Raw genomic sequence first — 19553 nt, 5'->3', positions numbered from 1 at the left:
CTTCAAAGGATAGAAGTTGCTTTGTGTAATCCTAAACATGGCCTTAAGAAACAAAACCAAACACGAAACCCCTGGTGCTGTTGGTTTGGAAAGGAGCTTTGAAAGACGCACGGCTTCGCATTCTCCTACCCTCAGTCCATGGTGAACTGTAATCCCTTCGGGGTGAGTCCCTGGACTGCAAGGAGAGGAGGAGGATGGAGGCGTTAATGCACTGTTGCTTCTGTGACTGGCTTTGGCCAAGTCCTAACATGGACGTTGGAATCCATGTGGAACAGCATGTTGCAGCCTGTAGCTCGTGAATCTAAACATTCATTCTTGTATCGGTGTGTGAATATGAAATTTGCCCGGGCAGTAAGAACAATGAAGATCATCTTTAATTGCTATGCAGAATGTCTCTTAAATCTAGTTTAGATAAATTAGAGGACGAAGATTCTATCGTGAATAGTTCAGTTTTCTTGCACTGTGCTTTTGGTGAAAGATGTGTACTTTTCTTCTGTTCTGCAGGAATTGCGGAAAAAGAATTTATTTTTTTTCTCTACCATTTCCAGATTGAAAAACAGAAGGGCCTTCTGTTCGAATGTTATTTAAAAAAAACAAACAACAAAAAAAACCCCACACAAAACCAAAAACCCACAAACCCCAAAAAACTATGCAAAATGGAATAGGATCTGTTTTGTAATGCAGTCTGATTAAAATTGACAATGGTGTGCCGGCAAGCCTCTTGCATATTTTTAGTACAGAAATATATTGTTTAATGTGGGCATTTGTTTTTGATGGGTTGAAGCTGAGTTTCAGGCAGCATTTGTCAGTCAAAGAGGGTTTTTTTTGTTACGCTTTTTGCACTTTTTATTGTGAGACTACATCTAACATTTACATTTAGAATCATAGAATCACAGAATGGTTTGGGTTGGAAGGGACCTTAAAGACCATCTAGTTCCAACCCCCCCGCCATGGGCAGTGACACCTCCCAGCAGACCAGGTTGCTCCAAGCCCCGTCCAACCTGGCCTTGAACACCTCCAGGGATGGGGCAGCCACAGCTCCTCTGGGCAACCTGGGCCAGTGCCTCACCACCCTCAAAGTGAAAAATTTCTTCCTAATATCTCATCTAAATCTCCTCTCTTTCAGTTTAAAACTGTTACTCCTCATATCCTCAGTAATGTGCATACATTGTTGTACGGAGATACTATCTGTGGTCTATAGATGGAGGTATAGGTAGGTCACAGAGCATGACTAAAATAATCAAGGGGAGGGTTGATGCTGCTCAGTGCTTAAAATTTTCTGAAGGCTGTATAGTCAGTGGGGGCAGGAGCTGCAATCTGAATTCAAAATTCCTGGTTTACTTGCTCCAGTTTGCTAAAACTGTGTTTCCCTGGTTCCTGTTATTAATCTGTTTTATTGTTTTACACCATGGTGAACGTGGCCGTTGATGAAGAGAGGGCCAGGTGACACTGGTCTAGCACTTCACCTTCTTAAACCAGCTTTCAAATCCACTATTACGTCCAAGGTGAAAAAGAATGCGATTTCTGCCTGGTCTGTGGTTATTGACTTGACAGTTGTCAGGCGCCAGCTCTGCAGGGAAAGAGGACCAGGACCAGGTGGACTGTGTGAGCAGGTTTGTGGGATGCCCGCTCTTGCCACGCACTGCTCGGGAGGAGCGACCGACCAACTCTAAACTGAAAGCTTCTCTTTAAAATCATTGAGTCATTATTGAATGTAGAAGACTATTCTGAAAATGAACCTCTACCTGGTGTGGTAGGATGTGTAGTGTAAACGTGTGGACTAACCACTGCTGGAGTAAATGTCTGTCTAAGGGGAGTGTCTTTGATCATAGGAAAGTGAGTTAAGAGATCCACTTGGTTCTTCTGGTGCAGTGCTCTTAGCCCCTCCTTGGGACAAGCAAAGCGAAGTTGGATAAAGCAGAGAAAGCTTCTACACAAAGGGCAACTGGATGTGACATATAATTCAGGGGTTAATCAAGACATCCTCCTGTTAATGCTGAAAAGATGTTAAAGAACACTGAAGGCTAGGGTCAGTGTGCGTATTCTGCAGTATAAAGTTCTATTACAAAAAGTTTTAAGAAAAGATTTTGCTAGATAGTCCTGGCAAATTTGTTTTGCTCAAGATTCTGTGCTGCAATAACTCCTTGAAAAGTGAAGCTGACTCTGTCCTTGTTGCTTGGTCTGAATAATGGATGAACTTGGCCTTTGTTTAATCCCACTCATTCTGCGAATGTCGATTGTGTTTGGTTTAAGAAAACCCAAGTCATCGGCAGTACATGCTACGCATTCCACGCTCAGCCTCACAAGCAGATGCTGTGCAGATTCAGTAGGTCTGACTGCAGTTCTAAAATAGTCGTAATGTCTTTCTCCCTTTTTTGTTTAAACCACGCGAAGCCAGACTAGAGCTTCTTTTGAAAAGCAAAGCATAATCTCGAGACATAAGTCTTGTAGAGGCAGATGTGCTAAAAACCCCTAAAATTCAGTTCACAGGGAAAATACGTGCCTCTTGACAGCTTCTATAGTCTTGAAAAAAATATCCAGAGACCTCTGGTGGGAAGAAATGAAGGAGGAACTTTCTGTGTTAAGTGTAGAAAGATGCAGAAGTGGGAGGATCTCAGCTGTGGTGTCCTCTCGCTGTGCCTGTTTGAATGGTTTCTCTTTTGAAATTTCCCAGTCTTGCTAAGACTACTGGGTGGTTGCGGTCAGGGGAACACAAGCTTTGTCTTATTTTAGGGGCTTGCTGCATGTTCTGCAACACGTTAGGGTCGGAGCCTGCTGCTCTTCAGATCCAACCTGACGTGGTGCCACTGGGAGGTGGTTCAGAAATCTCTTCGCAGGCCTTAAGCAGGAGCCTGTGGTGGAGAAGTGGGAGCAGACAAGTTTAATTTGTCAGTGGATGTGTCTTGACGTCTTGTACAACTACGGTGAACGATGTCTGCGTACGGGGTGTTTTGAATACCCTTAACTTCCATGGTGGAAGGTGGAAAGGAGAACCCCAAACCCCTTCCTGAAATGCAAAGTTTCATCTTGTAATGTACTTCGTCTTATAATTAGCTTGGATGGTTTTTATCCGTGCGGCATTTGTATTTTCTTAATGTTTCCGGCTTTTGCAATCGGTGCTGTATCTTCCCTCAGTGAGAGGGCCCATTTGGCAAATGCAGCGACGCGTGACATCATTCTTACCAGCATCTCCAGGCCTGTTTAAAGCATTGGTGGTGATTTGACTGCGCTTCCTGGAGTTGTAGGCAGCTGTGGAATTTCATTGATCGTGACCAATGGGAAATTCTGAAGGGAAAAAAACCTTTGTATGAGGCTCACGAAAGGCCGTTGCTTGATTAGTTCCTTGGCTCATGGTAATCCACAGCATAGTGTAGGTCCCAGTGCAGAAGACTGCACTGCAAAGAGAGCTTTTCAAAGTAATTATCTGTAAAATGAGAAAAGTAATGTTCATCCCAAATTAATGGTGGCATAGGACCGATCGTGTTTATTTTTCAGAGACCATTAGAGTGCGTTGATAGGATTCCAACAGTTGTGGGGAAAGCTGTGTGCTGGTGGGGAGGGAGGATTGGTTCCTAATGAAGACCTCGCGTGTCATGCTGGTATGCACAATGCAGAGGGGACAAAAGGTTAGTTTAAAAAAAAAGAAATCTTATCAGAAGTACTTTGACATTAGTCCTCAAGTAATTATTTTTATCCTTCAATAAGTGCATCTGCATGCTATTGTGCTAACACTGCTGCTTCTCTTGTTAATTATACTCTTTTAAGCTTGCTTCACAAGAGTAATCTAGCAGCCCGAAATAATTAATGCAGTTCAAATCAAATGCAGTAAGAATAAAAAAAAACTAAAAAAAAAAAAAAAAAAAGCAAACCCCAACACTTAGGAAATCAGTTGCCAAAACAAACATGCAGGCAGTAGTGTGTCCATGTATATTCAAAAAAGGTACTTTCTGCATTACAGGCATTTAAAGAGTATTGGATGTTATCAAATGTAATGATACCTTGTTACAAACAAACACTGAAACCTATTTTCTCTCCTTTCACCAAAGGGTTGTTACTAATTGGGCTAGCCATTGGCTTCAGTGGCCATAAATTAACGTTAAGTGCATTTGCAATTCTTTCCAGCAACAGATTCTAAACATGTCTTTTGTAGTTTTCTGTTATCGAGCGGTAAATTTGGTGGAGAAATAGGTCCTGGTTAATGTTATCTGCTTCTGCTAAAAGGTTTACAAAACAAGAGCTAACGGGAGACTGATACCTTTTATGTCCTTTCACAAATGATATTTGGAGAGTTCTGTAATCAAAATATTGTGCCAAATGTTTCCTGGAATGATCAAACCAAACCCCAGAAGACCTTGAGTCTTGCGCAACCTCCTTTTCAATTGGTAAGATTTGTGGCATACAAGGTGATGATTAGGTGACATAGTTTTTTCCAGTCTGTGGAATGTTTTTATTACTTTATTTAATAATTGTGGATATGTCAAAGTCTGGCTCCAGTTTTTTGTCTTTTTTTTTTTAAATCGGTTGTTTCAATGGGGGAATTGATGATACTGGAATCATGGCCTCCATCTGACAGCCAAAGCAGGCATGGTTTTGAATTATAGATGTTTTATGAGCCAGGACCTTTGAAATCATAATCTTCCCTGCTTCTTTGCAGAGTACGTTTAACTTGGAAATAATAAAATAAGTTGGCCTTTCTTCAGGAGTAGTTTCTTGTGAACCACGCAAAAAGGAGTAAGTAGCAAATACGAGTTTATGGTAGGCTTTATAAAATAGGATCTGTTGGATCCAAGCTGGATTCTTCAGTACCCGCGGCTGGGTCCCTGCCTTTCCCGGTGGCGGTATCTGCTGCCCCAGTGCCACATACCAGTGCGGTGTGAAACGCAAAGCACCGCCAAGTAGTCCTGTAGAATACTGAAAACTCCCACTGAAGGGTTGGTGGTGTCAATTTGTATAGATTGAAGCAGCGTGGAGATGCCGCTGTTCAGCTAAAACCCAGTTCTTTCCCCAACCCCATTGTCTTAGTGGTGTGTTATTCCTTACCTTAATCATTCTGGCTTTGCTGGAGCTGAATAAGTGATTATCTAAAAGCTGGTGGCTTTAAAAGAATGAGAAATGTGGTTTTTACAGTACAGGAAACTAATTTTTTATGTTTTATTTTTAATAGCTGTCCATTAGTATTTGTCCAGCTTGTTTGTATTTGGGATGATCCCCGAGTTTACAAAGTAAACTTATAAAGGATACTAAAACTGGTCTTCAGCCTAATACTTCATTTGCTTCTATGGTTGCTTAACGAGCAGCCTATGTTTATGATGTGGAAGGAGGGGAGAAGTCTGAAGTAGGAAATATTACTCAAATGAGCAAACTGCATTCTGTGGTTTTGGCCATTTCCTAGCACTGAGACAGCACTAATAACTTTGAATGCAAATTTGCCGATTAAAATATGAGCTGGGCTTTTTCTTCTAGAAGTATATTGGCATAAGAGAACAACGAACAGATTGTAGAAGAGAAGGTTGCTTTTGGCTTCGTTTGTAAAATGGTTCTATGGAGATATTTTTAAATCTTTATTTTGAGGGTGGCAGAGCACTGGCACAGGCTGCCCAGAGAGGTTGTGGAGTCTCCCACTTTGGAGACATTCAAAACCCGCCTGGACGCCGTCCTGTGCAGCCTTCTGTAGGTGACCCTGCTCTGGCAGGGGGGTTGGACTAGATGATCTCCAGAGGTCCCTTCCAACCCTGACCATTCTGTGATTCTGTGATTTGTGACTTTCTTGAAGAAAATCCCATAGAAAAACTGCTGTTCTTTCTGTTTTGTTTCAGTTCAGCATGTGGTATACTTAGCGGGGAGATTCATCCTTTGGGATCTTTTTTCTCTTCCCTTCTCTCCCCATTCTGTATTCTGTTGACCTTCCTCGTTTTCTTTTGGCAAAGTACCTCTGGATGTGGATTTCTGTCATACTTGAAGTTGAAGAAGCAAAGTAATACTCAGTACTTTAAATAAATATACTGGTGAAAGAGCCTCAGGGAGCAGGTGATGCTCTTCCATCAGCGTGGCTCGGTCTTCTCAGTCTGAATTGAGACTTGAGTTGGCTTTTTCATGTCAGCGTATTTCTTTATATTCCTGGCAGAGGGAGCTTTTCAAAATTGGGAAATAAATCCAGGCTTGGTGATAACTGTGAGTGTGTGTGTGTGGTGCAGAACTGCAATGAAGCACCAGCTGTCTCTGACAGTCTCTGTAAAGCCAAGCAAGCAATGGCACGATTTAAAATGAAATGAAAGAAAGGGAATTAAATGTAAGGTCAGTTACCAACCTGGGACACGCGCAGACCAGTATCGCAGGAGATTACTGTCATGTTTTACTGCTCTGATTATTTTTTTTCTGTCCAGACTTGGAAGGATTTCTTCATTGAGACCTGTCAAACCTTAACAAGGGTTGCTACTAAATATTTTAGAATAACTGTGTTGTGTCTACATATAGTCTCTTTTTTACTCTTCTCTTCATTTTTGGAGGCATCTGGCATAGCCATGGTCTCTTCTAGAGTAGCCCTAGTGAAAAACTGTCTGTGTTGCAGGGAGGCAAGTGTGGATTCATTCCTGCTTTTAATCGACTCGCTTTGGTACTGACAATCCTCCTGCTTCCTCACTTTGCTTTGCTGTCTTGCTTCTCTTGGCCTTCTTGTTTGCACACGTGTGTAGTAGTTCTTGGGCTATGTCCATTGGGGCTGGCCTCCTAGTTGAGAAGTTGGCACCACATGGAGCCTGCTGTGCTGCTTCACTTTCTCAGCCTGGGGAGATGATCCAGTGGCTTGTAAGAAAAATCACTTGTGATGCAAAGATCACAGAATCATAGAATGGTTTAGGTTGGAAGGGACTTTAAAGACCATCTAGTTCCAACTGCTCTGCCCTGGGCAGGGACACCTCCCACCAGACCAGGTTGCCCAAAGCGCTGTCCGACCTGGCCTTGAACACCTCCAGGGATGGGGCAGCCACAGCTTCTCTGGGCAACCTGGGCCAGTGCCTCACCACCCTCACAGGAAAGAATTTCTTCCTCATCTCTCATCTAAATCTCCCCTCTTTCAGTTTAAAACCATTCCCCCTCATCCTATGGCTCTCCTCCCTGATCAAGAGTCCCTACTCAGCTTTCCTGTAGCCCCTTTAGGGACTGGAAGGGGCTCTAAGGTCTCCCCAGAGCCTTCTCTTCTCCAGATACATAAGATATGTAAGACAAGATGAGAACAGATCTAGAGGGGCAAAGGGACACCACCGTTACCTGACCTGGAATTGCAGGAAAGGAAGGGACCTGGGTAGGATCCTTCTTAGCCTCCCTCACAGCATCTCTGGAGAACTGTGTGCTCTTCTGATGAAAACTTGTGGAAATTTACTCTTGAAATCCATGTGGTTGAACTCAATGTTTTCACGATCTACTAAGTATACCATGAGGAATGTCTTTTTGTCTCTTCCATGTTTCTGATAGCTGGTATTCCTCTACACCTGAGCAGGCTGAGGCCACTGCCAGTAGAGTGGCTGGCAGTCCTGGGCAGAAGAAACAGGGAATGGATGTGCTGCTGAGCACTGTGTGCCTTTACGTGAGGGGGAGAAGAGGTGGAGAGCTGGTGGCAACATGGGCTTGTGCTCTTCCCCTTAACTCCTCTGCAGGTGTTGTCCTGCCTTCTCCTACTTTTGTGACCCTTGGGATGCAGAGTCCTGCTCTTGGAGGGAGGTTTGTCTGCAGTGTAGCCACTGCTACTGTAGAAACACATTTTCTTTTCACTTTTTTCTTCTTTCTTTTTCCTTCCCTCCCCGACCTTCCCCTGCTTTTGGCATTTATTTTTTTTTCATGCTCAGAGGCAAACTCAGGATCGAATGAGTCAAAGTTAAATTCAGTTTAGTTCATGAACTAGTTTCTGAAATGAGAATAAGTCGGCTTTGAGTGCAAAGTGAAGTAACTCTAGAAAAAAAATTGTTTATTGTAGGCATGGGTTTGGGTTGCTTTGCTTCAAGGAAATTGCTTGGGGGTGTTTTTTTTTTCCTCGGGTGGCACAACCACAGGTGCCATGAAAGCGAAGGAGGGTGTATGCTGAGAGATGAGAACCGAACATGCGCAACACTGAGGGAGCAAAGTGCTTCCCAGGTACAACAAGATGACCTCATTACCAAGCGATATTTTGCGGGAGAAGCTGCATGCAGAGCCAACCTATGATTTAGGTTACCTAAACAAGCCGTAAGAGTGAATTTGCACAGTTTGAAATGCAATAGGTTATTTTACTTTCAATATATCCCAACCTGGAAATTAAGGGATATATTAAAGGAGTAAGGTGCAATATAGAATAGCAAATAAAAGGTCATGTCCTCATTTCCTTTGCAGGATCTGCCTTTAACTCTGTTTTTCGGAAGAACTTTAGTTCTGGCGGTGTTTAAATGTGAATCGAAGGTGATGTATTTGTTTTATTGTACCCTGCAGAAAGGATGAACAGCTCAGTGGGAAGGTATATAATACGGTGGCCAGCACTTTGGTGCTTAAAATGGGCTCTCAGACTGTTAAACCAGTTGAGTTTTCATTTGAAAAGTTAGTTATGAAATAGATACGGCCTCCCTGTGAGGAAATACTGAGGATAGCAGTGTGAATGCTGCTTTTTTATTCAGAATACTTGTGTGAATTTTTTGGCGGTGCATCTTTTAATGAATGATTTAATGAGCGCCTTGTATCTTGATTTTTTTTCTCTGTAACATTCATTTTTTTTCCCCATGATTTTTTTTTTTTAACAGGAAACAAGTTGTGCTGTTGGCTTGAGAAACGCAGGGATTCTTACACCAGTGTCTCAAACCTCCCGAGTAGCGATTTTTTTTTTTTTTTTTTTTTTTTTTTTTCCCTTTCCAGGCAGAGACACAGCTTTACTACTTTTAAGTGGAGCTGTGAACTCCATTGAAAATTGTTTGCGGGTGGATTTGCAGTCAGGCTTTCTGATAGGATTTCGGTCAGCTGGGAAGGAAAGCCAGAATGGAGGGTCAGGAGTCTCTGGAAAGACGGGTCATGGGTCTGGAAGTGGGACCAGAAGTGTGGTCATACGATGGGAAGTGTCTCATGGGCTGCAAAAAAAAAAAAAAAGCCCGGAAGTTAGGTCAGTATCAAAAATAACTCAGACAATTGTAAAACTAGTAAGGTAGAAGTAACAGGGCTGTAACTATTAACCAAGAAATAAATGTTAAGAAATTTAAAGAGAAAATGATTTGTCGTGGAAGTGTCCTTTATGGAGGGTTTGCATCCACATTCGTTGGAAATACCGAGTAAACAATTGCTTGGAGAGCTGTGCTGAATTTCAGTGTGCTTGGCCTTCTGAGTGAAAGTTGAGGAAGCGCTGATTGATCTGTTTGTGGTCCTCCAAGGAGATTTTGAGGTGTAACACAGGACTCGATTCTCCTGTTGTTTGAGGTATTTAAGTAGGGGAAAAAAAATCCTTTGGGAGTGAAAAAGTGAAGTTATCCGTTTTGTTTGCTACGTAGCGGTACCTCTTCAATATGTTTGCTTTGAAATTCAAGCTAGAGTTTGCATTGATGTTTATTTTGGGTCCCAGCTTGTTTCCGAGGTGTCTTTAAAGATGCTGGATCCTGTTCTCTGCCCCATGGAAGAGTCTGTGCTTGAGTGTACTGCTAGCTGTGGGGAGATGCCCGCAGGTGAGGACAGCAGGAGGAGAAGGATGACATTAGTGTGCAGATTGGAAGACAGCCTTTTTCTAAAAATACAGCATTATTTTTCCTGTTAACTGGCTGATGCTGAGAGGGGTTTTTAGATGAGCTATTTTTAAGAGATAATGTATCCACTAAGGACGTCATTGTGTATTGCAAGAGTTTTAATATAAACTGTTTACATATTGATCTTGTTGTAAATTAAGCTGTTTTTTCCTTATCTTCAACAGGCAGCCAGATAAACTAGTGGTGGTGTGGACAAGAAGAAGCCGAAGAAAATCCTCTAAGGTTAGTTGATTGCTTAATAAGTCCCAACTTCAGTGGCAAGCAGGGTCAGCTGATTGAGGGACTGGTTTCTAGAGTGTGGGGAGCAGCCAAATAAATGAAAAATGTTTTAGAAAGAAAAGAAAAATAATTAACTCAGCTTAACTGTAAAGTTCAGAATAAGCTGCTGCTGCTGTCAGTGCTAATTTATGGAAACACTTAACTCTCTGATTTCAGCTTCAGTTATTTGTTTAGCAGAATTGTATTGTCATCAGTTCAATTGTAGTTATTAATTGCCAGACCTAATTAGAAATGAGAATGTTTCACTAATAGAAGTGTATTAAACATAATAAAAAATAGTAATGAAGAATCTGCCATCACTGCAATAGGAAGATAAAGTCTGAATAAGAGGCTGTTTCACAACTAGAAAATACTACAAATCAAAAAGAGTAAATGCAGGCTCTTTCAGCCAATAGTGTATATTTGAATTAAATTTTAACATTTTACTTCCACAAGCATTGTGAGGAAGCGGGTGAACTTGTGGTTTATGGCTAATGACTTGGTAGCCAGAGGAAAAGGGAAGCTCCAAGTGAAGTTTGTTCAGTATTTGGGCGTTCATAAAGTTTGTCTTGCATGCAGTTGGGGTTTTTGATGTGTAAAAGTTTGCGAGCAGAGTAGCCCTCTCTTCTGTGAGCTTCACCTTACTTTGTTTCCTGCAGTAGGAAATCTGAAAGCCTTATGAGATCACTGTCTCTTTGCTAAATGGTGCACGGTTTGTCTAGACTGTTAAATTGTACTGCTCTGACAGTGAGATGCAGTTAGCCTCTGTGGAGGCTCCTTTGGGTCTGGGGTGAAGGGAAAGGTGAGACAGTCTGGGTGCGTGGCTTGGTTTCCGTGGGAAATGAAGCTTAAAAAAAAACCCCACAACATGCTCCATTTACACTGAGATTGAAACAATAGCAAGCATTTCTAAACCTCTGCAGTGCCTAATATGACAGTCTTCTATGGTATTGTATTATTGACTAATAAGAGCAAAATCTTTTGTCAGTTGTTGTTCCTAGGGAGGTGGGAAGCCAATTTCGTGCACACAGCAGGCAAGCAAAGGTCTTTGGACGCTGGTTGTATTGCAGGATTTCTTTTGGTGCCTTGCGTCCTCTGGTGTAGGACTGTCCCCCATCTGCCCAAAAGCTTGAGAAGGGTGACACCAATGAGCTGGGGAAAAGAAGTGTCCTAACCACTAGGCAGGTTTGCAGGGAGAAGGAATGCGTGCCGGTTTCCTCCCTTCCCAGGAGCATCTCCTCTTCAAGATAACTCAGCCACACTCGCTCATTCCCTCTCCCCACAGCTGTTGCCTCTTACCCTCGTGGGGCTTATGGCAAGTGGTCTTGTCCAGAAGGGAAATGTTGGAACTCAGCCTTTTAATAATTCTTTAACACTTCAGTTAAATAGAGATGGTCTAAGCTTTTTTTGGTGTATGGATGTAACTCAAAATGATACTTCCGAGAACTCTGGGATGATGGAGAGAGGGTACCCATGATAGAGAAGAGAGCTTGAAATAACTGTGTTGAATAACTTAAATGTTTAGAAAATATGATATACAGTTTCCTACCCTACTCGGGAGAGACTTTTGGTTGGTTGGTTTTTTTTTTTACTGGTACTCTTCTTCTTCTGTCTGTCATGCGTATTTTCTGTATTTTGTCTTTTAAATTGAGATCTAAGCTATTTTAAGGGGTTTTATGTAAAGGCTGGTTACTGACTGAAAGTGACTGCACAACCAAATCCCTACTGCAGTGTGTGCATCCTCAATCCTGCTGTAGGGTATGAAAACCCAAAGGTGTTACCTGGTGAGTAAACAAGGGTGTGAACTTAGTCTGGCACCATTTCCAAGATAACTGCGTTATCCATGTTTGTGCTCTTCAGCAAAGCCAGTCAGACTGTTCCCCTTTCATTGAAGGGTAGCTCAAGTTACCTTGAATTCATAGCATGGTGTATAAATATATGTATATATATAGGCAGTAACTGCTGATGTATGGTGTCTGTTGTAGCTTACCCTGTTCCTATTTTCTGGTTTTATTTTGTTTAATTTCTGCAGAACAGAGAGAGAAAAGGTAATACAGAGCAGTACATTCAATACTTCCATAAGCGCTGTAACCCTAAAAAGCTTGGTGAAAAGCAAGGTATTTGTCCATGATTGACTGGTTTGTTGAGACTCAGAGTATGTTCGGAAACAGAAGCCCTAACAAAAGTCCACCAGGGCTTTGTGAAGTGATGGGTTTCTGCCTGTGGTGTTATGGGCATGGTGCCGTGGGCTCCCATGGCAACATTGCACTGTGGCAAGAGGATTTTCTGACACTAGCTCAGCTTTTTGAAGTTTTTTCAGCTGAGCCATACGTTTCCAGGATATGTCCTCCCGTGAGTGTCCTCTCTTTTGGTCACCAGGCAGTAGGAGCAACTTTTGGATAAACTGGCGGATTTACCTGAGTCTCAGAAGTGTCTTTTGCTAACTAATTAATTTGTGCTCACTAGGAGGCTGAGTGGCCCTGAGGCCTGGGCAGAAGATGGGGTTAATTTTAGAGCTTAGGTAGTTGATATGATTTGAGCTGTTTGGGTCCAAGACTGTAGATCAATAAATGTTCTTGATCTCTTAGTCATCCTGCCAGTAAAATACTTATTCAACATATTTGTTCCATCTAATTGCTTTCTTGGAAGCAAGTCAAATGAATATTTCCTCTTACTTTATTTTTGATGGACACTGGGCTTGGTGAGCACAAAGCATTAATAATTTTCTATGTTTTTCAGTTTCTTTGAGGAGGAGGAGAGGGATGCGGTCTTACCTTACTGTAACGATGTTGTAAAGACTTTTGGAGGTTATGATTTCTTTTCTGAACTTGTCACATAGTTAGAAATAATGATATGTTAGTTCAGGCTCACAGAATGGTTGAGGTTGGAGGGCCTCTGGAGGTCACCTGGTCCAACCCGTCCACTTAAGCAGGGCCACCTAAAGGTGGTTGTCCAGGACTATGTCCAGAAGGCTTTTGAATATCTCCAAGGATGGAGACTCCACAACGTCTCAAGGCAACTTGTGCCAGTGCTCGGTCACCCTCACAGTGAAAAAGTGTTTCCTCGTGTTCAGAGGGAACCTCCTGTTTCACTTTGTGTCCACTGCCTCTGGTCCTGTCACTGGGCACCACTGAGGAGAGCCTGACTCTGTCATCTTTGCACCCTCCCTTCAGGTATATATACATCTATAAGATCCCCTCCAAGCCTTCTCTTCATCAGGTCAAGCAGTCCCAGCTCTCTCAGCTTTTCCTCCTATGAGAGATGCTCCAGTCCCTTAAACATTTTCGTGGCTCTATGCTGGACTCTCTCCAGCAGCTCCATGTCTCTCTTGTACTGGGAAAGTACAAGAGATATGCCATCAAAAAATGGGCTGCAACTTGGAAGACTGTATGATGGTGCTATGGATGTATACTGAAACTGGCCTGTTTAACTAATGTAATCTTAAGATACCGTTGGGCTGAAAGCTGAGTTCTTGACGTCCTTTGAAGCCCTTATTTTTGTGGCTTTCTATGATTTTGGTATGCCTTCCGACCCACATGCTTTCTTTCCAAGTAAACTACTAGAGTGGTCCCTCAAGTAGAAGAAATCATGGGAGACATTATGTGCAGGAGTCTGAATATTTTAGTTGTTACTGAGGGAAACATAGGATAAGAGATGTAGATATGTTAAATTATAGTAAGTTTTAAAGTGTTGCAGGTGAACAGCAATAACCATTTAGAAAGAGGAGTCTGATGGATGGATACAGGACCATAAACGCATTCAGCAGTTACTTACCTTAATGCAGATTTAAGTTACTTGCAGCTCCGTTCTGGGCAAGTCTGATTTCGATACTTTTCAAGAGGCATGTGAAGATGAGATGGCTCTGTATAGCTGGGCACCTTCATCGTGTGTGCCAGGAGTTTACAGAAGACGGTGATTTGCAGTCTCGCTATATTTGGCAGAATTACTGAGCAATTCCAGAACCGAAATGAACTTTCAGCTTGGGGGAGAAGTCACCAATCTGCTGGTGCAAATGTTTTCTTTCTTCAAAAGCAGGTAGGTTGGGCTTTCTGCAACTTTTCAAACCTCACTTAGATGGCTGCTGGCGTCCAGAGTTTGCAGAAGGTGGAGCTCGTAGCAGTGGACTTGCTTAACTCTTCCTGTTCGGTACCCTGTCACACTGGCCTGTTTTGCCCCAGTTTTCAGACCCTGGGCTTCAGGACTTGCCTCTTTTTTTTTTTTTTTTTTTTTGAGTTTGGGAAGAAAGTCTTTGTTCTAGTGTAGAACATGGGAAAAAGGTGTTGTAAATGTGTTTACCTTCTTCTCACTGAGATGCTCTCAGATTTCCAGGCTTTGAACTAAGAAATTTCAGTTTGAAAAGAGGTGCTGCTGCGATATCAAGGAGGTACTATTCTGCTAGTCTTGTGAACACACATACAGGCTTACGGTTGAATTCTACACCTCTGAAGAATCAAATTTTCACTTGCTTCTGAGAGCCTGGCAGAATTATTCTTCAAAGATCCTTTTTGTATCAAAGCTGAAAGAAGGTGCCTTGCCTGCGATTTCAGCACTTCTGCCTTGGGTTTATCAAAAACTGTTTAAACAGAGAGGAGAAGGAAGAGTGTTGGGAACAGGGAAAGGATTTCAGTGGTAAGAGCAGAGCGGAGAGAAACAGAGGGACAGGGAGTAAAAAGGAGATCTATATGTAGTGAGTAAAAAGGATCCCTTGTTGTCCACAACAGCAGCCCGCAGAGACTTTTTTTGAGGATATGCCATCAATAAAGCAGCAGTTGGGTCACCTGTTTTGCTGTCCCTTGCAATCTGTTGCCTACTGCCAGCCCTGCTTGGCACTACCAGCTTTTTTGCTGACCAGAGTTACAAAGGTGTGTTGTGACTCTAACGTGCCGACGACTGCCTGGGACCAGCGTGGTTTGGTGATGGCACTCTTGGGGCTTCCCAGTTTATTAGTAAAGTAAAGAAATCCCACTGGGTTGCAAATGCAAGCGGTCAAAATTAGGATTCTAATGGTCAGTGCATACCCTTTTAGACATATCATAGAGTCTTTAATAAGGCAACTGCAAATTTGTTTTCCTACAGCATTGCCGCCGCGGTAAGCAGGTAGTGGCTAGGGAGAGCATGAAGACCGAGCGGTGAGCGGAACTGCTTAATCGATGAAGTTGGAGGGTGTTTGTTAGAGAAGGTATGAGACGTGAACAGAAAAAACTGCCTCGCTGTTATGTGGTTAAATGCTGCCTTGGGAAAGTCAGTTTTGTCCCAACCTCATCTAAAGAATTACTGACTGAGGCTGGATAGAGTATTAAAATGAGATTTGCTATAGCTTTCCATTTAGAGGGTGTCTGGAATGTGGGGACTGACTTGCAACAGTGTTGAGCAGCCATCCTTGCACTTGAAGTGAAAAAAGTCTGCTTTGGAAAACAAAACAAAAGGGGTTTTTTCATGCCGAGTCCCTATAAAATAAGGTCCTGGCTGATTTAAGCAGACCATGCGAAACTAGTGGAAACTGGCTATTCTTTTGCTGCTTGTAAATTGAGGACCGTAATACCCTTCTTTTTTCCAGGGATCCCATAAAGTTAAATTTTGGTGATGTTCTGAGATGCAGTGATGGATGTCCCAGAAAACTATGACAAAAATAAATCTGCATTCAGTTTTGTTTGTTTGTTTTAAAGAAAAGAAGCCAAATAGATTAAGGCCAGAAACTGCTTGATGAGAAGACGAAGAGGCTGTTTATCCGAGCATTGGCTATCATGGGCAGTGAATAAGGCAAGGTTTGGTGAAAGAAATAGCATGAATCATGTATTTAAGGACTATGTCATGAATGTGTATGTGTGAAATTAAGTATGAACAGTTAGCCTGGTGCTAGAGACTGTTTCCTAGTGAAGATGAGGTTTTGCTCATTTTCCAAGCTTAGCAGTCCTTCTGTAGCTTTTTAGCAATAATATATGGGTACATAAATACAGTTGTAACCCACGTGCGTGCTGATGAATTGATGATGTTCATGGGAAGACCTGTGGGAATCTGCTTGTTTTCTCATCTGTTAAACACCAGCAGCAGTGGGTTGAATGAAGACTGCCTGGTGTTTCCACGGCTTTGAACTTTCTTCTTGGGCACGTGCTGGGTTTTTTGGACTGCATCCCAGGGCAGGAGTGTGATGGGACCATTGTTGTGGTGCCCAGTCTCTTTAACTGGAGGACCAAGCACAATGATTTCGAGATGATCATGGGGATGCAAGCCGTAGTCTGGAGTACAGTCTTTAATTTGTCTCTTCCTTTTGTGATACTGAGCTATGGTACAGAAGAAGAAGAAGCCATCCAAAAACTGCCAGTTGAGGTTTCCTTTGGTGTGGGGGGATCGGCAGCTTTTCCCAGTCCATTCCTTTTCCAGCGGGTCTGTTAGCGGCTGGATCATACTGGCCTGTGGCTGTCCGCAGATGATGTATGGCTTTGGTGGCCTTCATCGCATAGAGCAAATCAGTCTTCACAAGCCACGCTGCTGACATGGAGGTACCGGATGAAGGATCCAGCTGCTTAATGTCAGCTCCTCCTCTTTGTGTTATTAATTTTTTTTTTTTTCTCCTCTTGTCTAAGTGTTCTGCCTGGACAACAGTGAAGAAGGAGGATTGTCCTTACAGGCTGAGCTGCCCTAAGCACTGCTGGAGCCAGTGGAGCTCCTGCTTGCCTCTTGTGCCCTGAACAGCCCGTCACAGAGACGAGTCACAAAGATGAGTAGCAGAGCTGCTCTGATCATAGGCAGTTGGTAAAACTTCTATCAGGGCAAGACAAGCAGCACCTTGCTGGCTCACAGTAATGCCGCTCCTGGGGCTGCAAGGGAAGAATGATGGTAGGGCTGGTTCTGATTTCTGCTTTTAAAAAACAATATTGAGGGCTCGGCTATAGGAATGTATTTTTGATTCATAAATATAAACCGTTCCATAATTTGCAGCAGGCTTAAAATGTTGTGATCAGCTCTAGGATCTTACAGGAAAGTAACCTGCATTTATCCTGCACAGCAGAGGCAGGATGAGGCGAGGTGGTGGTGAAGAAGGGAGAAAACGGATGAGCAACATAAAGCATCTGGAGGGAGAGGCTCTTGAAATAAATAATATTTTGTTTTTGAAGGGTCAGGAGAGATTTTTTTTTTGTAGAGACAAGGAAAAGTGTAAGCAGCAATAAGTAGAGCTGGTCATGATAGGAATGGCATGGGTGCCAGGTCATGAAGTCCCCTCCATACAGGGGCTGGGGAAGTGGCTTCCATAACGTACTCTAGTTAGCTCATTTACCTGCATCTGCCTTATCTTCTTCATGATGAAGTGACAAACAGCTGGTGGTGGCATTTAACTTCATGTTTGAAACTAAAGTTCCTGATTTGGGGCTGTCTTCAACTTTATCTTTTCTTATTCAGATTTAAAAGATTGTTCTGTTTATAATCTTGACAGCTGAGCAGTGATTGTAAGGGAAGGTTTATATTCAGTCTCTCTCATGTTTTATTGTTTGGTTGTTCCTCCCCTCTCAAGAATTGGCAACAAAATTTTGGTGTAGGTTTGGTAGGGGTTTTTTGGGTTTACTACATCCCCCTCCTCCCTGTAGGAGGATGACACTGGATTTATAAATGTTCATATAATTTCTTATATTACAGAAAATTGATACTAGCTTGCTTTTTTTTTTTAGATTGGAGGAGAGCGCTTCAAAAATAAATGTTTAAAAAATTACCTGGTTTGTTCCAAGTTTCGCAGAAATGTATTTTTGTTTTGGAAAGCTGTGCAATGTCATCATCATCTCCAGCACCTCTGTTAATTGCCGCCGTCCCAAAGTTTGCCTGCAGAGTGGGAGATGGTTTCCTATGGTGAAGGTCAGCCCCTGGTGGGCAATTGTAAGGAAAAGTGGTGTTGCAAAGATGAGCTAGTATCATCTTCTTTTGTTCAATGTATTGTTATATGTTGGACTAGATAGAGCTACTTTATAGTGTTCTGTAACGTTTCACCAATTGAGAGTTTCGGCATTAATTTTATGATTAAGCCCGCTCTGTGCTCTCCAGCAGAAACTACTGGAGAACAAGACGTGAGTTTGTCCAGCCTGTGCGTGAGAGTCTGCTGCTTCACGCAATCAAAAAGTGGACACTTACCAACAGTGGAGAGACTGTGCCTTGCTGATAATTTATTAAGTGTTACTAAATGTTGAGAATTTGCCCAAACACCAGAGCATTCTCTTTGTGTTTGAAATTATTGACTATTGAAGGCTGCGTGACAGCGGATTCAGTATTTTCAGGAGTGTTTCACTAATTTTGAGTATGGTTTTCAAGCCCTTTGTTGTGTTGTATGTGCATTATCATATGGAGTGCTGGACATCTTAATTATCTGGCCCTGTAAGTTGCTGATTTCGATCTGCATTCTTCCCTTCTCATAGGGACCAGAGGCCAAAACTGCAGCGGTGTCAAGTCTGTCTTGCCAGTTCAAGCAGAGAACAGTTGTGATGTTCACAACGTTGCAAAAAGTGGATTGCAAAGCGGGCTGTCTGGATCGTTTTAGAGAGAAAACTGGGGAAAGATCTCAAAACTGGGTAGCCTGAAGTGCTCATGCGAGCCCATAAGCTCACCTCTGCGTCCTTCCTTAAACAGCTTTCTTCCTCTTAACGGCATCAGGTTTGTGCCAGAGCAATGCTGTAGGTTGGACAATGTCATTCACTCTATTTATAGGGTGTTTCAGCAACCCCTCCTGTAGCTCCCCTTTCCTGATTTAAAAGAGCTTTCACGCTACGTCACCTCCTCTCGTTTTCCCCTGGCAGAAAAAGGAAGGAGTGGAGTTTCTCCTTGAAATGGAACAGCATGTTTCTGCTTCTCTCGCCAGGCCACGGCTCTCATCCCTTGGGTTTCAGAGATGAGCCCAGGGAGGGGAGAGCTGTGGGTGAGGGTCCTGCTGCCAGCGGGCACTTCTGCTCCCCTGCTTCTCTCACCTTGGCCTTAGAGACAAGGAGAGGTGGCTAGTGAAGACTAGTAGGAGAGGAGGAAAAAAAAAAAAAGAGTCTAGAAGGCACAACCTGGTGGGAAATTGAGTTAGAGGTAAGGATTAGGGTGGAAGTGAACTGCGCAGATGCAGCACCTTGCCTTGACTCAGCCCTGGCAGCCATCGCCTGTCTGGAAGTGTTGGCAGTTCTGCTGCACAGAGGTGGCCTGATCCAGCTCCCAAATCAAAGTCAAAGCTTGTAATTTGGGAATTGAAAAGGTTTTTTTGATACAGGCCAGATGTAACTTCGAGAAACTGCAACACAGAAGTCCCTGACATGAGGGATATTGTGCTAGAATAACACTCTCCGTGTTAATTTTAAATTATCATCATTGTTAGCCCTTCCTCTGTGTTTCCCCACTTTTGCTTTCCCCTTTCCCTTTCTCCTTCCCAAGGAGCCAGATGTAGTTGTGATGTTACCTTTTTCTGTCACGCTGCTAGTGTGGTACAGTGTTTTATTTTTTTCAAAGCTGAAGGAGGATTTAATAACATTCAGCTGATCACAGAAACAGCTTTGCTTTAAAAGCTCATTAGCTAGGGCTTGTCTCCTGGTT

General features: G+C 42.8%; 1 protein-coding gene across 1 annotated transcript in view; it reads left to right on the top strand.

Annotated features, from left to right (window-relative positions):
* The window catches only part of EHBP1 (EH domain binding protein 1), a 236828-nt gene that overhangs the window by 20998 nt on the left and 196277 nt on the right, over positions 1-19553 (top strand). Inside the window, exon 3 of the mRNA XM_082480396.1 lies at positions 9911-9968. Coding sequence (XP_082336522.1) covers positions 9911-9968 — 58 coding nt within the window. The remainder of the gene's footprint in view (positions 1-9910; positions 9969-19553) is intronic.

This window comes from Vanellus vanellus, assembly GCF_965231255.1.
Source record: "Vanellus vanellus genome assembly, chromosome: 3".
Classification (NCBI taxonomy): domain Eukaryota; kingdom Metazoa; phylum Chordata; class Aves; order Charadriiformes; family Charadriidae; genus Vanellus; species Vanellus vanellus.
This window is presented reverse-complemented; position numbering and strand designations above follow the sequence as displayed.